The sequence below is a fragment of the Eptesicus fuscus genome, chromosome 5 (assembly GCF_027574615.1).
Source record: "Eptesicus fuscus isolate TK198812 chromosome 5, DD_ASM_mEF_20220401, whole genome shotgun sequence".
In the NCBI taxonomy this organism is placed as follows: domain Eukaryota; kingdom Metazoa; phylum Chordata; class Mammalia; order Chiroptera; family Vespertilionidae; genus Eptesicus; species Eptesicus fuscus.
Window position 1 is genome coordinate 22,786,242 of NC_072477.1, and position 16,621 is coordinate 22,802,862.

A 16,621-nucleotide genomic window follows, 5' to 3' on the forward strand; every position below is an offset into this window, starting at 1 on the left:
TTAGATTCCATATATAAGTGAAATCATATGGAATTTATTTTTCTCTGTCTGACTTATTTCACTTAGCATAATATATATGAGTAACTTTTTAGAAAAGTTTCAAGAAGAGTACAGAGTTCTCATACACTCTTCACCCAATTTCGCCATATTTACTTTCCCTCTGTATAGAAAGAACTATCTAAATATATAGAGAGATCTATCTAAATATATAATTATATAAATATAGATATACAGATATTGTTTTTTCTGGACCATGTGAGAATATATTAAAAACATGACGATCCTTTACTTCTAAATAATTATGTATTTCCTATTTTAAAAATGCACTTTTTAAGAAGCATAGTATTATTATCAAAATTGGGAAATTTAACATTGATATAATCTATAATCCATATTCATATTTTATCACCACTTGTCCCATTAATGTCCTTCATTGCAACTTTTCTTTTTCCAGTCCAGGATATAACTCTTGATTACGTATTATATTTAGGTGTCATGTATCCTAGCCTCCTTTACTCTGGAAAAGTTTCTCAGTCTTTGTCTTTTATGATTCAACATTTTTGAAGGTTACTGGCCAGAGTTAGGGTTGTCTGAAGTTTCTTCATGAGTAGATTCAAGTTATGCATTTTTGGAAGGCATACACTGCAAAGCAATGGTGTATCCTTTCTAGTGCATCACATCATGAGGTGATTGATGTCAACTTGAATCAATTAAGATTGTGTCTGCCAGGTTTCTCCATTTAAAAGTTAGTATCTCTCTCTCTCTCTCTCGCAATTTTTTTTTTTTTTTTTTTGGGGGGGGAGGCAACCAAAATTTTTGGTGGCCTTGTTTCGACAAGGCTTACAAAAAAAAAAAAAAAGTTAGTATTTTTTTTCTTTTGTAATTAAGTAATTTGTGGGAAGGTATTTTGAGATTATGCAAATATCCTTCTGCACATCAAACTATAACCCACTAGTTTTAGCATCCACTGATAATTTCTGACCGAATCAATTATTACTGTGATGCCAAATGGTGACTGTTCCTACTCCATCCTCACTCCTTGGAAATTTAATAATTTACTACATTCTACTATAAGGAAAAGCTCTCCCTTCTCCCTCATTTATAATGTATTTATTTAGTAGTAGTATGTGCTCATGGACTTACTCTTTTCAATGAGTTTTAATTTATTAGTAGTTATTTATTTTGATTTTCCCAGATTTGGTCAGTGGGAGCCCCTTTCAACTAGTTCCTGTGTCCTCTAATATTTTTACTTTTTTTTCTTACTAATTTTTTTTTCCTTTTTATTGAATGTATTGGGGCGACACTGGTTAACAAAATTATACAGGTTCAGGTGCCCAATTCCACAACACATCATCTGTACTCTGTGTTCACCATCCCAAGTTAATATTTTTTACTTACTCTCTGTCACGATAAGATATTCCAGGCTCATCTTTTACTTTCTCTGCCCCAGTCTTGGAATTAGTCATTTCTCCAAGAATGCTGGTTTTAGTATGGAACCTAAGTAGTTTTAAACTAAAAACTCCTTGATTTGGTTATGCAATCCGAGGATCCAGAAGTGAAATATTATTGTAAACAATATCTAGACTAGTTTAAGGAAAACTTACAAATTCTAAAAAATAGATATAGTCCTAAACCATGTAGCACGGGTGTGAAATGATCTTTTGTGATTGACTGAACAAAGCATTAAATACAAAAAACCATTTTTAAGAAAAATTTCCAAATTTTGTTTAAGATATAATTTTTAAAACATTTTCTTTTTTAATTCTTATAAACTTGTGAGATAGAGAGTAAAAGGAAGCAAGGGGAGAGAGAGAGAGAAACATTGATTCATTGGTCCATTTATTTATGCATATATTATTCTTTGGTTAATTCTTGTATGTACCCTGACTGGGGATAGAACATACATACAACCTTGGCATATTTGGACGATTCTCTAACCAACTGAGCTGCCCAGGCAGGGCAAAGTATTTTATTTTTAATATTTCTATAATTAACATGAAATAAGACTATAACAGCTTAAATAAAGTTTAAGAAAATAATGCATTTCTATGATATAGAAGAATGAGTAAAACACTATAGGAGAGCTAGCTAACCAGGATATATTGAACCTGCTTTACTTCTTTGCAAAATAATTTCTTTGGTTTTAATGAACATCCATGGTTGTGAAAAAGTATGCATTTGCTACAGCTAGATGTAGGCCTTTGATATATGGAGGCAGATGAAAATAAAAAAAAATATATAAGTGATACTGATAAAGGCAGACCAATATCAATTAGTTAATGCAGGCCACAAAGCTTCTATGTAATTGGGATTTCTACCCACCTACCATATTATCTTTCTCCTGGTCCTGCTTCTTCAGGTAGCTTAATACAGACATTGTGTCTTTCTCCATTTTATACTGCTGTTTCTTTAAGTCCTCATTAGTTTTCGCAAGTCTCAGGGAAGTATCACGATACTCAATCCTAGAGAGTTCTGTGATTTCCAGCCTGGCCTCCCAAAGGGAGGCATTGGCCTTGGCTCTTTCCACTGCAGTTTCCTCCGTTTTTGTTGTCTTCCTATATGGGAAGAGGGCATTGACAACATATAACTAATTATTCTCTATTACATTTCTTTATTATTGTTTTGTTTGATATTGCCTGGCACATATGAGCAAACATTATTAGATGAATTATTTAATAATAAATACATATTTACTTGACAAAGGAGTTGTCTTAGTAGGTGCCTCTTCCTGGAAGAGGAAAGCTTTGGAGCATAACTCTAAAGGACTAGAAAAACAAAGAGGAAAGGCATAATAAGTTAAATTTATTTCATAAAGCTTTCACATCTTTTCACTTATTTGAACTGTCTTTTCTATTCCAACTTGCTCAGTCTTAGACCCTGGCTCTCTCTACTACTAATCCATTACCTTAGTTCCTCTTCACCATGAAGATACATTCATAGTGTAAATGTAACTTTAAGTCCATATTTCTATAATCTTCCACCTATCCCAATCCCAATACAAAAATGTATCCTTGGGCAAGTTACTTATCTGGTAGGCACTGGGTATATATAATTAAGATTAATAACTAAGACTTCACCCTGTATTATATATTTATTCTAAATATTATTCACACACATAAGTATGTGTGGAGATTTCTATACTGTCACCCTCCATCCCCAACAACTTTTGGTTCTTGATCCCTTTTCAGTCCCACTCTCACCTTTTATTCTCTACAAATTATGGCCAGCTTCATCCCCAACCCCCACCCTGTTATAGCTGTTGAACTCCCTTTCCAGCATGATTTAGGCCAGTGATGGCAACCTTTTGAGATTGGTGTGTCAAACTTCGCCAAAAAACTGAGCATAACTCGGGTAGTGTGTCACTTTGAGGAAAAAACTAACTCCAAGACTCTAATCGCAAATGTTTCATCCTCAGGAGCAGCAAATGTTTCATCCTCGGCATGCGGCCGCATGTCATCAGAAATGGCTATGCGTGTCAGTGCTGACACGCGTGTCATAGGTTCGCCATCACTGATTTAGGCAATAGTGACAGACTGCCTTGCTACAGTCATCCAATTGCTTCCTGAAGGTACCAAGTCCAACTTGCTCTGAGTTGATGAAAGAAATCAGATAGGATTTCTCATAAAAGGACCAATAATACTGACTGTAAAAACAAAGCAGGGTTTCTCAAACTATGAGTCATGGGAAATCCAAGGAATAAGAGATCTGTGTTCTTTTTTTTTTTTTTAATCCTCACCTGAGGATATGTTTATTGACTTGAGAGAAAAAGGGAGAGAGAGAGAGAGAGAGAGAGAGAGAGAGAGAGAGAAAAGAGAGAGAGAGAGACAGAGAGAGAGACAGAGAGAAACATTGATGTGAGAGACAAACATCATCAGTTGCCTCCCGTATGTGCCATGAGTGGGGATCAAATCACCAACCTAGGTATGTGTTCTGACCAGCAGTTGAACCCAAAATCTCCAATCAACTGAACCACCTGGCAATCAACTGAACCACCAATCAACTGAACCACCTGGCAAGGGCTCGATGTTCTTCATTGTTAATATATATACTGTAGATGCATGGTCAAAAATAGAAAACATATGCTAGTGAGTTCCAAGAATGTGATAAGCCCTTGGCACTTTTTAAAAGTGCTAGACTAACTATGCGGTTATGTGGGTTTTAAAGTTACACTGTAGAAGAATACTTATATTAATAAACTAGAGGCTCAGCATGCGATTGAAATCGCGCAAGGAGGCACCCTGTGGGGGGCTGGGACCTGTGCCTGACTCGCGCAGTGCCGCCGATGCAGGAGTCAGGCCAGACCGGTGCTGCATGGGGTGGGGGTGGGGGGGCGGATCTGCGCCTGACTCACATCGTCCCCCAGCCACCCTGCCTGTGTCCACTCCGGAGCCACCCGAGCCGCTGCGCCGGCTGGTGCAGGCCTCCCTCTCTCTGTCTCTGCTCTGTGTCTCTTTCTCTGCGCATGCAACCTCCTCCTGTCTGGTCGTGACCCATTATTGTGTCTCGGCCTAATTTGCATATTACCTCTTTATATATATATGTATGTATATTATATATATAGATGAAAGTTATAAATAAGTATGTACATTGGGCTATCATTTTAAAAAGATTTAAAAAATCCCAAAATGATAGTAGTGGATGATGAATTACAGGTGATTTTTGTATTCTACTTTAACTTTCCATGTTTCCTAAACTTTCTGCACTTAGCATTTATTACTCTCTTAAACAAGTAACTTCACAAACTTTACAAGTTTGGGGATTCTCTCATAGTCCCATATGTAGTATTGTTGGACACCATGTATGACTCCAATGTGTCAAGAACTACCAGGGCTACCTAATAAGTTAGTGACAATTAGCAGCAGCTCCAAGCCTGGAAAGGATTCGTGCTACAGTTAGTTCTGATCATTTTGGAGAAATCTGAACAATTAGCCAATTTGGTCAAATCCTTTATGCTTTCCTTTGAACCAAAAGGAATCCCTAGAAGACCTAAGGAACTACTTCAATCATCAAGAGATCCTTTAGATGTTCAAGATCATCTCAACCACATAGTAGAGATCTCTCAGACTAGGATCAAGAGCACAGTTCTTGTGGAATAAATATCTAAGTTGAAGCATACACAGGCAGATACCTTGTTTATTGAACAAATAATAAGCATATGCTGTGTGCCAGGCTCTCTGCTAGGTCCCGGAGATGTGGTGAATAATACTTAGTGCCTATTCTAGAGAAGTTTATAGTCTTGAGCAGGGTTTCCCCATCCTGGCGCTGCTGACATTCTGAGCTAAATGATTCTTTGGGGTGGGGGGTGAGGAGGTTGTCCTGTGCATTGCAGGATGTAAAACAGCATCTCTACTCACTAGATGCCAATAGCACACATTCCCAGATGTGATCATCAAAAATGTCTCCAGGGATATTGCCAAATGTGCCCTGGAAGGCAAAATCACCCTGGGTTAAGAATCACTCATCTATCAACAAAAAATACACACAAAATAACCTAGAACAAAAAGAAAATTGGGATTGGGATAAGCAACATGTGCTTACTGAGGTTATGAAATGTGGCTAGTACAATTGAGGATCTGAACTGTTAATTTTATGTGCTTACTGAGGTTATGAAATGTGGCTAGTACAATTGAGGATCTGAACTGTTAATTTTATTTCATTTTAATGTAGCCACACATGGCCAGTGACTACCCTATTGGACAGCGCAGGTCTAGAGGAACCCCAATATCCCAATGAATGTTATCCTGGCTTTCACTTCTAGTGTCAGACCTCGTTCTCCTCCTTCTCGGCTCTTTGTTCCTCCACAAGCACCTATTTCATTCGGTCCTGTATTAATTCTACTTTTGGGGAACCTACCTGCCTCCATCGTTAATGCATTATACATAGGTAGGGGCTGTGTCTACATTACGTCAGGGTCCCAAATCTCATCCTATGGTCTCAGCTGAAGCAGTCAAGTCTGGCATGCATTTGAGAACTTCTGAACAATGGGAACTGTCCTCAGAATCCGGGAGAGCCAGAGAAAAGTCCAGGAGGGCGGGCGGCAAGGTGTCAGTCAGTCATCCCCCGCGGCCCCCAGGCCCGAATCCCCGGAGAGGACCCCCGAGTGGGTTCTCCTTACTTCTTCTTGTCTTTGTCTTTGTTCTTGCCTTTCCCTCTGCTCCTGCCCCTAATCGGCATCTTGGCTTCTCCAAGGGCCGGGCTGTCTGGGCGGTTTCTCCGCCGCCGCCCAGCCCTGGTTCTGTCTCTAAGGGAACCAGCACGCCGGGCTGGTAACTTTCCGCGCCGGCCGTTGCTAGTGCCCGGAGAGCGCATGCGCCCTGACGTGACTCCCACGCCGCCGCGCGGCGGGCGCCCAGTCAGCGGGCCGGGCGCGGAGGGCCGGGCGCGGAGGGCGGGGCGGAGATCGCTCCGAGGGCGGCGGGCGGCCGCGCCGGGGCGGCGCGCGCGGTGAGTGTGCGAGTGTCGGGAGGGACCAGACCCTGTCCCGGGGCCGGGTGGGGAGACCGGGACAAGCTAGCCCCAGCCCGCGGCGCGGCGCGACGTCCTGGGGCCGGGCGTCTCAGACGGCGCGAGGTCGAGGCGCCCTCGCCCCGGGAGTCTTGCTACCGTACAGGTCCGGCCGCCCCGCCAGTTTCGCAGCGTTCCGCGTCCCTGCTGCGCATCCTCCCAGGTCCTCACGCCCAGCCTGCGTGGCCGCGGCCGCCAGACGGTGCTCCGCCGCAGGCTCTCCCGAGCCTGCCCTGACTCGTTTGGTTTCTCCCTTCCTCTTCAGGCTTCTAACTCTTGCTGATTCTGTCAGGGATGGCGCACGTAGCGGACTTTCGGGGGCCACACATTTTTTTTGGTGAGGCGGTGGAGGACTTTTAGGAGACGGTGGTTGGAGTGAGGCTGGCAGCCTCCGCCGGGCAGCGCCCGCGGGCCTCCGGGAGCCGGGCGAGGAAACGAGTACTGCCACCTGGAGGCTACGGGGCCTTCCGGAGAGTCCGGGCGTCTGGTCCTCGGCCCCATTCTGTCCTGTACGGCCAACGCTGCCTGCCCAGAACCGGCCGCATTCCTACTTGCTAGTATCTCATGCGTCCGCAGCCCCTTTTTCTGCAGTTGCATAAAGTTGAAAGCTCTTGCTTCTCCCCCCTCCTGAGCCCGCCTGTGCCAAGGAGTCCCCCAAAGTATTGTTCTTTTTCCTAGGAGGAGCTCTGTGACTAAGCCTTCATTCAAGGAGAGTGAGTGAGTCATTAAGGCAGATGGGGAATTCTGGGTGCCCAGACAATAGTTAGGAAACTTGTGATTGAAGCTCAGCTGTGCGACGGCCTCCTTTTCGAATTGAATTTAAAATTTCTTTTAAAACGTCATTGTGCATCTTCCCTCTCCATTTCCCTGGGGAAAACTTAATTACCGACACCCTTTCCAGAGGCCTTTGACCTCTGGTGCTCTCCCACACCCCCTTTTTTTTCACCTACTTAGTTTCTGTTTCTGAATTCTGTGGTTAGAGGGAACATGCTGATTTGTTAATGAGCACTGAAAATCTTTTTAGACATACCATCTGCTAGCACGATCGTGGCTTACTCTATTTTTGGTGCATTTCCCCCTCTTTCGTATGTCACACTCCAGTGGGTCCAGGGTGAATCACCATACATTGAAGGGGTTTCCTTTTGGTATGGAATCTATAAAGTTATGATTAATTTTGTATGTCTAAGGTTCTGAAAGTGCACTCCATTGATAACCTGCAGAAAAGGAATAGGGCATCTTCTATCACAGGCTATATTTGGAATGCATTCTAAAAATTAGTAACTAATATGAAATTCAGTTCAAGTCTTTTGTTGTTTATACATAAGTTTACGGATTCATTTATAAACATGAAAATTGGCTTGTAACAAGATTATTTCTTAATATGAGCATAGTAGTTTCTACTTGTATTTTATAGTATGTACTTTATAGTTATTTTATCATACAGCACATTTTTATTGAATATAAGGTTGAATTTATAGTTAGAACCATTGAGAGATGAATATGACTAAGAGAAATGTCCAGATTCATAGTGTAGTAGAGGTAGTTCTAGAATATAGTCTTCTGAACCTCTACATTCTCTGCCAAAAATCTTGATGTTATTATTCAGTCTTCCTGTTAATAAGATATATCTGATGGTACAAATAGTAGAGTAGGAAGTTGCAGGTTAGCAATTCATCTGGTAGCATTTCCTTCCATAATTTCTGGTAGTTTTACTATGAAATTTCAGGGTTATTTTGCTGAATAAACCTGCCTTGTTTCATTGTTTAGAATGCTTGTCTTTTTTTTTTTTTTTTAATATATTTTATTGATTTTTTACAGAGAGGAAGAGAGAGGGATAGAGAGTTAGAAACATCGATGAGAGAGAAACATCGATCAACTGCCTCTTGCACACCCTCTACTGGGGATGTGCCCGCAACCAAGGTACATGCCCTTGACCGGAATCGAACCTGGGACCCTTGAGTCCGCAGGCCGACGCTCTAGCCACTGAGCCAGACCAGTTTCAGCAGAATGCTCGTCTTTTTACAACTTGGAATAAGCCAAGTGTTTTGTTGACTTGGTTTTGTAGTTCTTTTTTGCCCAGTTTGTGTTTTTTCTTTCATAAGAATTTGCTTTATTATTCTGATTCATAACTTACATATACAATGCCTATAGTCTTTGTAGCAATAATTACATTAGAAAATAAATAGCTTAAGAAGAAACACACACACAAAAGTGAATAAATATTTGCCAAGGTAAGTGTAAATGTTAGCACGGTGTTGCTCCAAGCAGGAGGTGATTTAGGTCCAGCACCTCATGCAATCCATCACCTGCCTCTCGGCCCACACTCAGACAGTGTCCCCTCCATACCTCCCAGCTGGGCAAGTTCAAGAATTTCAAAAACTGTACATCTGCTAGCTGCTATCCTTTATAATCCTATCTAATAAAAGAGTAATGTGCAAATTGACCGTCACTCCAACACACAACACGGCTGCCCCCATGTGGTCAAAGATGGCTGCCCCTATGTGGACACAAGATGGCCACCACAAGATGGCTGGCAGGGTAGGGCAGTTGGGGGTGATCAGGCCTACAGGGGAGGACATTTAGGGGTGACCAGGCCAGCAGGGGAGGACAGTTGGGGGCAACCCGGCCTGCAAGGGAGGATAGTTAGGGGCTACCAGGCCAGCAGGGGAGGGCAGTTAGGGGCAATCTGGCTGGCAAGGGAGTGGTTAGGGGGTGATCAGGCAGGCGAGCAGTTGGGAGCCAGCAGTCCTGGATTGTGAGAGGGATGTCCCAGATTGGAGAGGGTGCAGGCTGGGCTGAGGGACACCTTCTCCCCCCTCTCCCCATGCACGAATTTCATGCACCGGGCCGCTAGTGCTATCTAATAAAAGAGTAACATACAAATTGACCGTCACTCCAACACACAAGATGGCTGCCCCTATGTGGTCAAAGATGGCCACCACAAGATGGCCAGCAGGGGAGGGCAGTTGGGAGGGACCAGGCCTGCAAGGGAGGGCAGTTGTGGGCGATCAGGCCAGCAGGGAAGGGCAGTTGGGAGGGACCAGGCCTTCAAAGGAGGGAAGTTGGGGGCGATCAAGCCTGCAGGGGAGGGCAGTTAGGGGTGACCAGGCCTGCAAGGGAGGGCAGCTAATCTCAGGCAGTTCTCAAGGATGGTTTTGTAGTTTAGTTATAATTTTGATATGGTCATGGGAGGAGGCCAGCACAGCATTTACCTGCTCCACCATCTTGACTGAAAGTCCCCTGGAGAAGTGTTTAAGTTGTAGTCAACAAAATGTAAGAAGATTTTTCTTTAAAATGTTTGCCCTGTAGTTGGAATTTATAACATTGTTCAAATTCTCTCTTGCATGTATAACTTTCAGGCTTCTGTTGCATAGGTAAGTTTAACTTTCTCTTTCTGAGAGAATGGATGATACTATATAAATTCAAATGCTGAAGAATATTTTCTGAGTATCAGTACTACCCTTCAGAATTTAAATTATAATTGGCTGGCTGTGTGCTGAGGTGATAGCTCAGGGAAAGAGTGTTGTCATAACTGTTACTCTTTTGAGTAGCCACCATTTTTCTACTTATGATCTTATATTTGAAGTGCTTGGTTCCCGCTGCTCTTAATTATTATTTTTTTACTACAGTAAAATATGTATAACAAAAATTGACATTTTAACCATTCTAAGTGTATAATTCAGTAGTATGAATTACATTCATAGTGTTGTACAACCATAATTACTATTTCTAAAACTTTTTTATCACCCCAAAAAGAAACTCTGGACCTGTTAAGTAATAGCTCTCATTCTTCTCTCCCCCACCCCTTGGAAACCTCTAATCTACTTTCTCTTAATGCATTTGCCTATTTGTTATTTCATATAAGTGAAATCATATAATATTTGTCTGTTTGTGTCTGGCTTCTTTCACTTAGCATAACATTTTTTAAAATATATTTTATTGATTTTTTTACAGAGAGGAAGGGAGAGGGATAGAGAGTAAGAAACATCGATGAGAGAGAAACATCGATCAGCTGCCTCCTGCACACCCCCTACTGGGGATGTGCCCACAACCAAGGTACATGCCCTTGACTGGAATCGAACCTGGGGCCCTTCAGTCCACAGGCTGATGCTCTGTCCGCTGAGCCAAACTGGTTAGTGCTAGCATAACATTTTCTAGGTTCATCCATGTTGTAGTAGGTGTCAGAACTTCATTCCTTTTTATAGCTAAAGTAGAGGCCCAGTGCACGAATTCGTGCACCAGTGGGGTCCCTCGGCCTGACCTGCAGGATAGGGTTGAAACCAGCTCTCGACATCCCCTGAGGGGTCCCGATTGCAAGAGGGCGCAGGCCAGGTCGAGGGACCCCACTGGTGCACATTTGGGGCTGTGGAGGGACATGTGAGGTTGGCCAGCCGGAGAGGGACCGCAGGAGGGCTCCAGCATGTGTCCAGCCTGTCTAGCTCAGTCCGGATCGGCCGGACCCCAGCAGCAAGCTCACCTACCGGTCAGAGCATCTTCCCCTTGGTGGTCAGTGCACGTCATAGTGACTGGTCGACTGGTTGACTATCTTCCCTCTGGTGGTCAGTGCACGTCATAGCAGCGGGTCAACTGTCTGCCCCCTGGTGGTCAGTGCACATCATAGTGAGTGGTTGAGTGGCCTTAGCATATCATTAGCATATTATGCTTTCATTGGTTGAACGGATGACTGGATGACCAGACACAGCATATTAGGCTTTTATTATATAGGAGTAGGGGCCCAGTGCACGAATTCGTGCACCTTGAAAGGAACTGTGGGCTGCGAGGCTGCAGTGGGCACAAGGGTGGGCCTTGGCCCATCCTTCTTGCCGCTGCCTGGACCCTCCCGCTGCGGCCCCTAGTCCCCTTTCTGCCAGCAGCCCCACTCCAGCTGCAGCCACTCCCATGTGCTGACAGCGCTGGCCCGCTTGCATCCGCTGACAGCGCGAAGCGATTTGGGCCAGCGCCAACAGCAGGTGCAAGTGGGGCCGGAACCGGCAGTGGGTGCGAGCAGTGGCTCCGGCACTGGTAGTGGGTTTGAGCGGGGCTATCACTGGCAGCGGGTGTGAGCAGTGGCTGCTGGCTCCAATCGCCCCTCAGGAGCAGGGGGAGGTGGAAAAGCCCTGAGGGGCGATTGGGGCTGGCATTGTGGGGCCGGTGCCAGCAGCGGGTTTGAGTGGGGCCAGCACTGGCAGCAGGTGCAAGCGCTGGGCGGGACCACGGAGCGCGAGAGCAAAGAATTTTCAGTAACTACCAGAGGCTCGCCCCCGTGACAGCAACTGGTGCCTCACCTTGGTCTGGCACCCCCACTCACCTGCTCCACCATCCTGCTGTGGCCGACGCCCACCATATCCTGCGCCGCACCCCCTGGTGGTTAGCACACATCATAGTGACTGGTTGTTCGGTTCTGCATTTCGGTCTATTTGAAAATTAGGGTTTTATATATATAGATAATATTCCATCATATCTACATGTATATTATTTTGTTTACATATCATTTTGTTTATTTTGTTTGTTTTCACCTCTGGCTGTTGTGAATAATGCTGCAGTGAACACTGGCATAGAAATATCTCTTTGAATCCCTGTTTTCAATTCTTGTGGATGTGTATTTAGGACTGGGATTGACTTGGTCCCTTTTAACCATATACTCATACATGTAATAGTAAGTGGCTGTTCTTGATTACACTTGGAAAACACAACTGGTATTTGAGTTCTTCATAGGCAGAAAGTGCATAAATAGACTTTATGGATTAGCTCCTTAGTCACTGCCCTCCCATACATTTACACAGAAATATACACTAATTTTTGGAGTCTGACTTTCCTTCTTTTGTTGTTGCTGATTTTATTCCTTGCTTTATGCATGAGGTATCATTGTAATATTTCAGTCTTTCTCATATTTTTCATTTTCAATTTAACATATTTGAAGAAGTAGCTATTTTTCAGTTGATAACAAGAAAAGGAAAATATGTTTTCACGTCTCTTCCCTCAAACTCCAGTATAAACTGTGACAAATAGCATTGATCCTTGCAATTAGTCTTTTGCAATAAGTGCCTCCCACAATCAATATGTGTTTGGATGTAGGGATAGTTTATGACCTTAGGTTTTCATTATATTTGCTCATTGGGGCACTATTAACCTCCTCCCAGTTGATAGTGTTTTCTTAATCTAAAGGACTTTCACTTTTAATAAACGGCTTGTGACTTGTGACGAATGAGAGGCATTGATAGCAACAGCTTTCCCCATGTAATGAATATTATAGTTAAGTCAAACCCCAAACAATGAAGAATGAAGTCATGTACTACCTGATCTAATTTTGTATAACACTCAAATGGTTTCATTGTACACAATGGGCCTTTTGACACTTGTGTAATAATTTTTTTTAATAAGAGGCCTGGTGCATGAAAATCATGCACTGGGAGTGGTCCCTCAGCCCGGCTTATGCCCTCTCGCAGTCCAGGACCCCTCAGGGATCGGTCCTAAGCCAGCAGTCAAACATCCCTCTCACAGTCCGGGGTTCTCGCAGTCTGGGACCCCTCACTCCTTACCACCCACCTGCAGCGGAGCCTCTCCTGCCACCGCCGCTATGCTTGCCAGCCATGAGCCCGGCTTCTGGCTGAGTGGTGTTCCCTCTGTGGGAGCTCACTGAACACCAGAGGGCAGCTCCTGCGTTGAGCGTCTGCCCCCTGGTGGTCAGAGCACATCATAGCGACTGGTTGTTTTGCTGTTTAGTCGATTTGCATATTAGAGTTTTATTATATAGGATTTTTGTTGATTTCAGAGAGGCAGGGAGAGAGATAGAAAAACCAATGATGAGAGAGAATCTCTGGTCAGCTGCCTCCTGCACGCCCCCCACTGGGAATCAAGCCTGCAACCCAGGCATGTGCCCTTGACTAGAATCTAACCCAGGACCCTTTCGTCCACAGGCCAACGCTCTATCCACTAAGCCAAGCCTGCCAGGGCTGTCTAATGATGTTTTGATTAAAATGTGATGAAGTACAGAAATAAATGATCTGTTTATAGGAAAGAATTTTATATTTATTGGTAACCACCAATGTATCAATCTAATTCCTTTATTGGGAATTAGAGTATTGGTTCTTAGCGGTGGAGAGACCTAAAAGATATAACCATCCTTCTGATCTGTGAATTAGATTTGGGCTTAGCCCTTGGGGTAAGAATCCTCCTCTCACCAGCATGAGAGAATTCATGTTGGGAAGTTCTTCCTATTCAGTCTCTGCTCTTGTAGTTTCCAGGTCTCAGCATAGCTCCTTGGCAATGATCTAATAAAAGTTTATTTATTTTATTTATTTATTTATTTTTTAAAAAATATATTTTTATTGATTTTCTACAGAGAGGAAAGGAGAGGGACAGAGAGCTAGAAACATCGATGAGAGAGAAACATCAACCAGCTGCCTCTTGCACACCCCCTACCAGGGATGTGCCCGCAACCAATGTACATGCCCTTGACCGGAATCGAACCTGGGACCCTTCAGTCTGCAGACCGACGCTCTATCCACTGAGCCAAACCGGTTTCGGCAAAAGTTTATTTTTAAAAAAATACGTATTAATTTTAGAGGAGAGAGTGATCGATTTTGTTATTCGACTTATTTATGCATTCATTGGTTGCTTCTTGTATATGCTCTGACTGGGGATCAAACCTGCAGCCTTGGCATATTGTAGTGACATTCTAATCAATTGATCTACCTGGCTCAGGCTAAAAGTTGATTTTTAATAAACCTTTTATTTAGTTGATATTTGAAAAATATTTGTTATAAAAAATTTCAGTGGTTTTCAAATCTGTTCTAGTTGTTGGTCTTGTCTCTTTCTACCAAATATCTCTTCAGTACTTAACTAATGATTGGAAACATTTTTTCTTTATGTTGCATGAAAGAAGTTGCTATTCTGTTAATATAAATATTTTCACTCTATATCTTTTTTGATTTAGTATTTAATTTCACTGTTAGGTTTATTATTCAGTTACTAACTGGTGTCTATAATCTTAAATCTGATGATTCTTTTATTCCTACACTTTCCTAAATATATCTGACTTTTATTTAAAGTATTTAAATTTATTTTCTCTCATAAGAACAAAGAGGACATTGTGTGAGTTGCAGTTTTTCTGATATTAATTATTTTCATTAAGTAAGATTTTGTGACTGTAACAGAAAAAATGAAAAGCTTCAAATGGTGGGACATGGTATTTTCAGAGACGTTAAAAGTCCATATTGTTTTTAATTTTTAAGAGTTAATATCTTTGCAATAATATATACTTCCTAAAATAAGAAGTATCTAAGCTGTGTTAATAGAAATATACATAAACTGCAAAAAAGCTGAACATAAAATATCACGCAAATACTGTATATAACTTACTGTAGCACAGTCTCTAAGATGGCCCCCAATGATCCTCACCTCCTTATATTCATACCCTTGTGTAGTCCCCTCACATATTTCATCAGGTTTGATCTGTATGACCAGTGGAATATGGGGGGGAATGGTAGTGTATAAATAAGGCCAAGTCTTAAAAAACATTGCTCCTTCTGCCTTGCTCTCTCTTGAATTGCCCACTCTGGAGGAAGCCAGCCACCAACCATGTTGTGAAGATATTCAAGGCCCTATGGAGAGTCTGCATGAGAAACAGCTGAGGCTTCCATTCAACATCCAGCTATCAGCTTGCCAACCATTAAGTGAGCCATCTTGGAGGTGGGTCCTCAGCCTCAGTGAAGCCTTCAGATGATTGCAGCCCCAGTATCAGAAGAGACTCTAAACCAGAATTGTCTAATTAAGCCACTCCCAAATTTCTGAACTACAGGAATTGTGAGATAATAAATATTTATTGTTTTAAGCACTAAGTTTTAGGGTTATTTGTTGTGTAGCAATAGATAACTAATGTACAACATCTTCAAGTATTTGTTGGTTTAATAAATAGAAAAGGATTTGGGCAATGTAAACAATGTTTAGTGTCCTTTAGATTTTTTTTGAAAGTTAGTTTATCACAAGTTTAATGATTTGAAAGTCTTTAGTTAAAGAAATTCAATTTAGCTATACAACTAATAGATTCAGAAAAATAAAATTATAGTTTCTTCTAAGACAATATGACTGGATTTAGGTATTCATTAATTCAGCAATTTTCAACTGGTGTGCTGCAAGAATTTTTAAAACATAAAACACCTAACTATTTAGTCAGGGGCACTGACCTCTTTTCCCTTAGATTGTCAAATAAAAAAATGACAGCAGCCAACACAATAGCCATCCAATGTGAATGAATCAAAATTAAACTTTTTTTTTGGTCAGATGGGCAAAAAATATTTTTGGTGTGCCACAGAATTTTAGTAATTTATGTGTGTCATGAGATGAAAAAGGTTGAAAATTGCTGTATTAATCAATTACATTCTCTTAGAACTCTATAACTATGAAAGTATTGTTTCTCCCTTTTTTATTTTTATTTTTTTAAAATATATTTTTATTTATTTCAGAGAGGAAGGGAGAGGGAGAGAGAGAAACACCAATGATGAGAGAGAATCATTGATTGACTGCCTCCTGCACTCCCCCTACTGGGGATCGAGCCCAAAACCCAGGCATGTACCCTTGATTGGAATCGAACCCAGGACCCTTCAGTCTGCAGGCTGATGCTCTATTCTCTGAGCCAAACCAGCCAGGGTCTATTGTCAGTTTTGTTTTTTTAATTTGTTTTTTATATTTTTTATTTATTTCAGAGAGGAAAGGGAGAGGGAGAGAGAGAGAAACATCAATGAGAGAGAATCATTGATCAGCTGCCTCCTGCACACCCCCCACTGGGGACTGGCTCGCAACCCAGGCATGTGCCCTGACCGGGAATCGAACCTGGAACCTTTCAGTCCACAGGCCAGCGCTCTATCTACTGAGCCAAACCGGCCAGGGCTATTGTCAGTTTTTATTGAGCACCTTTGGACACCCTTCTAGGTGCTTGGGCTATATCAGTAAACAAAAAAGATTCCTCCTCTCAGTAAGCTTATATTCTTGTCAGAGGAACACAGACAATAAACAGAATATATAAGCTATCTGGAATGTGGTATGGAAAGAAGAAAAAGTAGATCAGAGTAGAGGGGATTGAGAAAATAGGTGGAGGAGATGGCACATGAAATGGGGG

The 16,621-nt window shown here is 42.3% G+C and overlaps 1 protein-coding gene across 2 annotated transcripts in view; it reads right to left on the bottom strand.

Annotated features, from left to right (window-relative positions):
• Window positions 1-6,245, bottom strand: part of BBOF1 (basal body orientation factor 1) — a 35,515-nt gene extending 29,270 nt beyond the window's left edge. For both annotated transcript variants that reach the window (XM_008138842.3, XM_054715921.1), the window contains exons 1-2: window positions 6,116-6,245; window positions 2,327-2,555 (exon numbers count right to left, since the gene is read on the bottom strand). In XM_008138842.3, the coding sequence (XP_008137064.3) occupies window positions 2,327-2,555; window positions 6,116-6,174 (288 nt within the window). In that variant the 5' untranslated portion in view covers window positions 6,175-6,245. The remainder of the gene's footprint in view (window positions 1-2,326; window positions 2,556-6,115) is intronic.
• Between the last annotated feature and the right edge of the window lie 10,376 nt (window positions 6,246-16,621).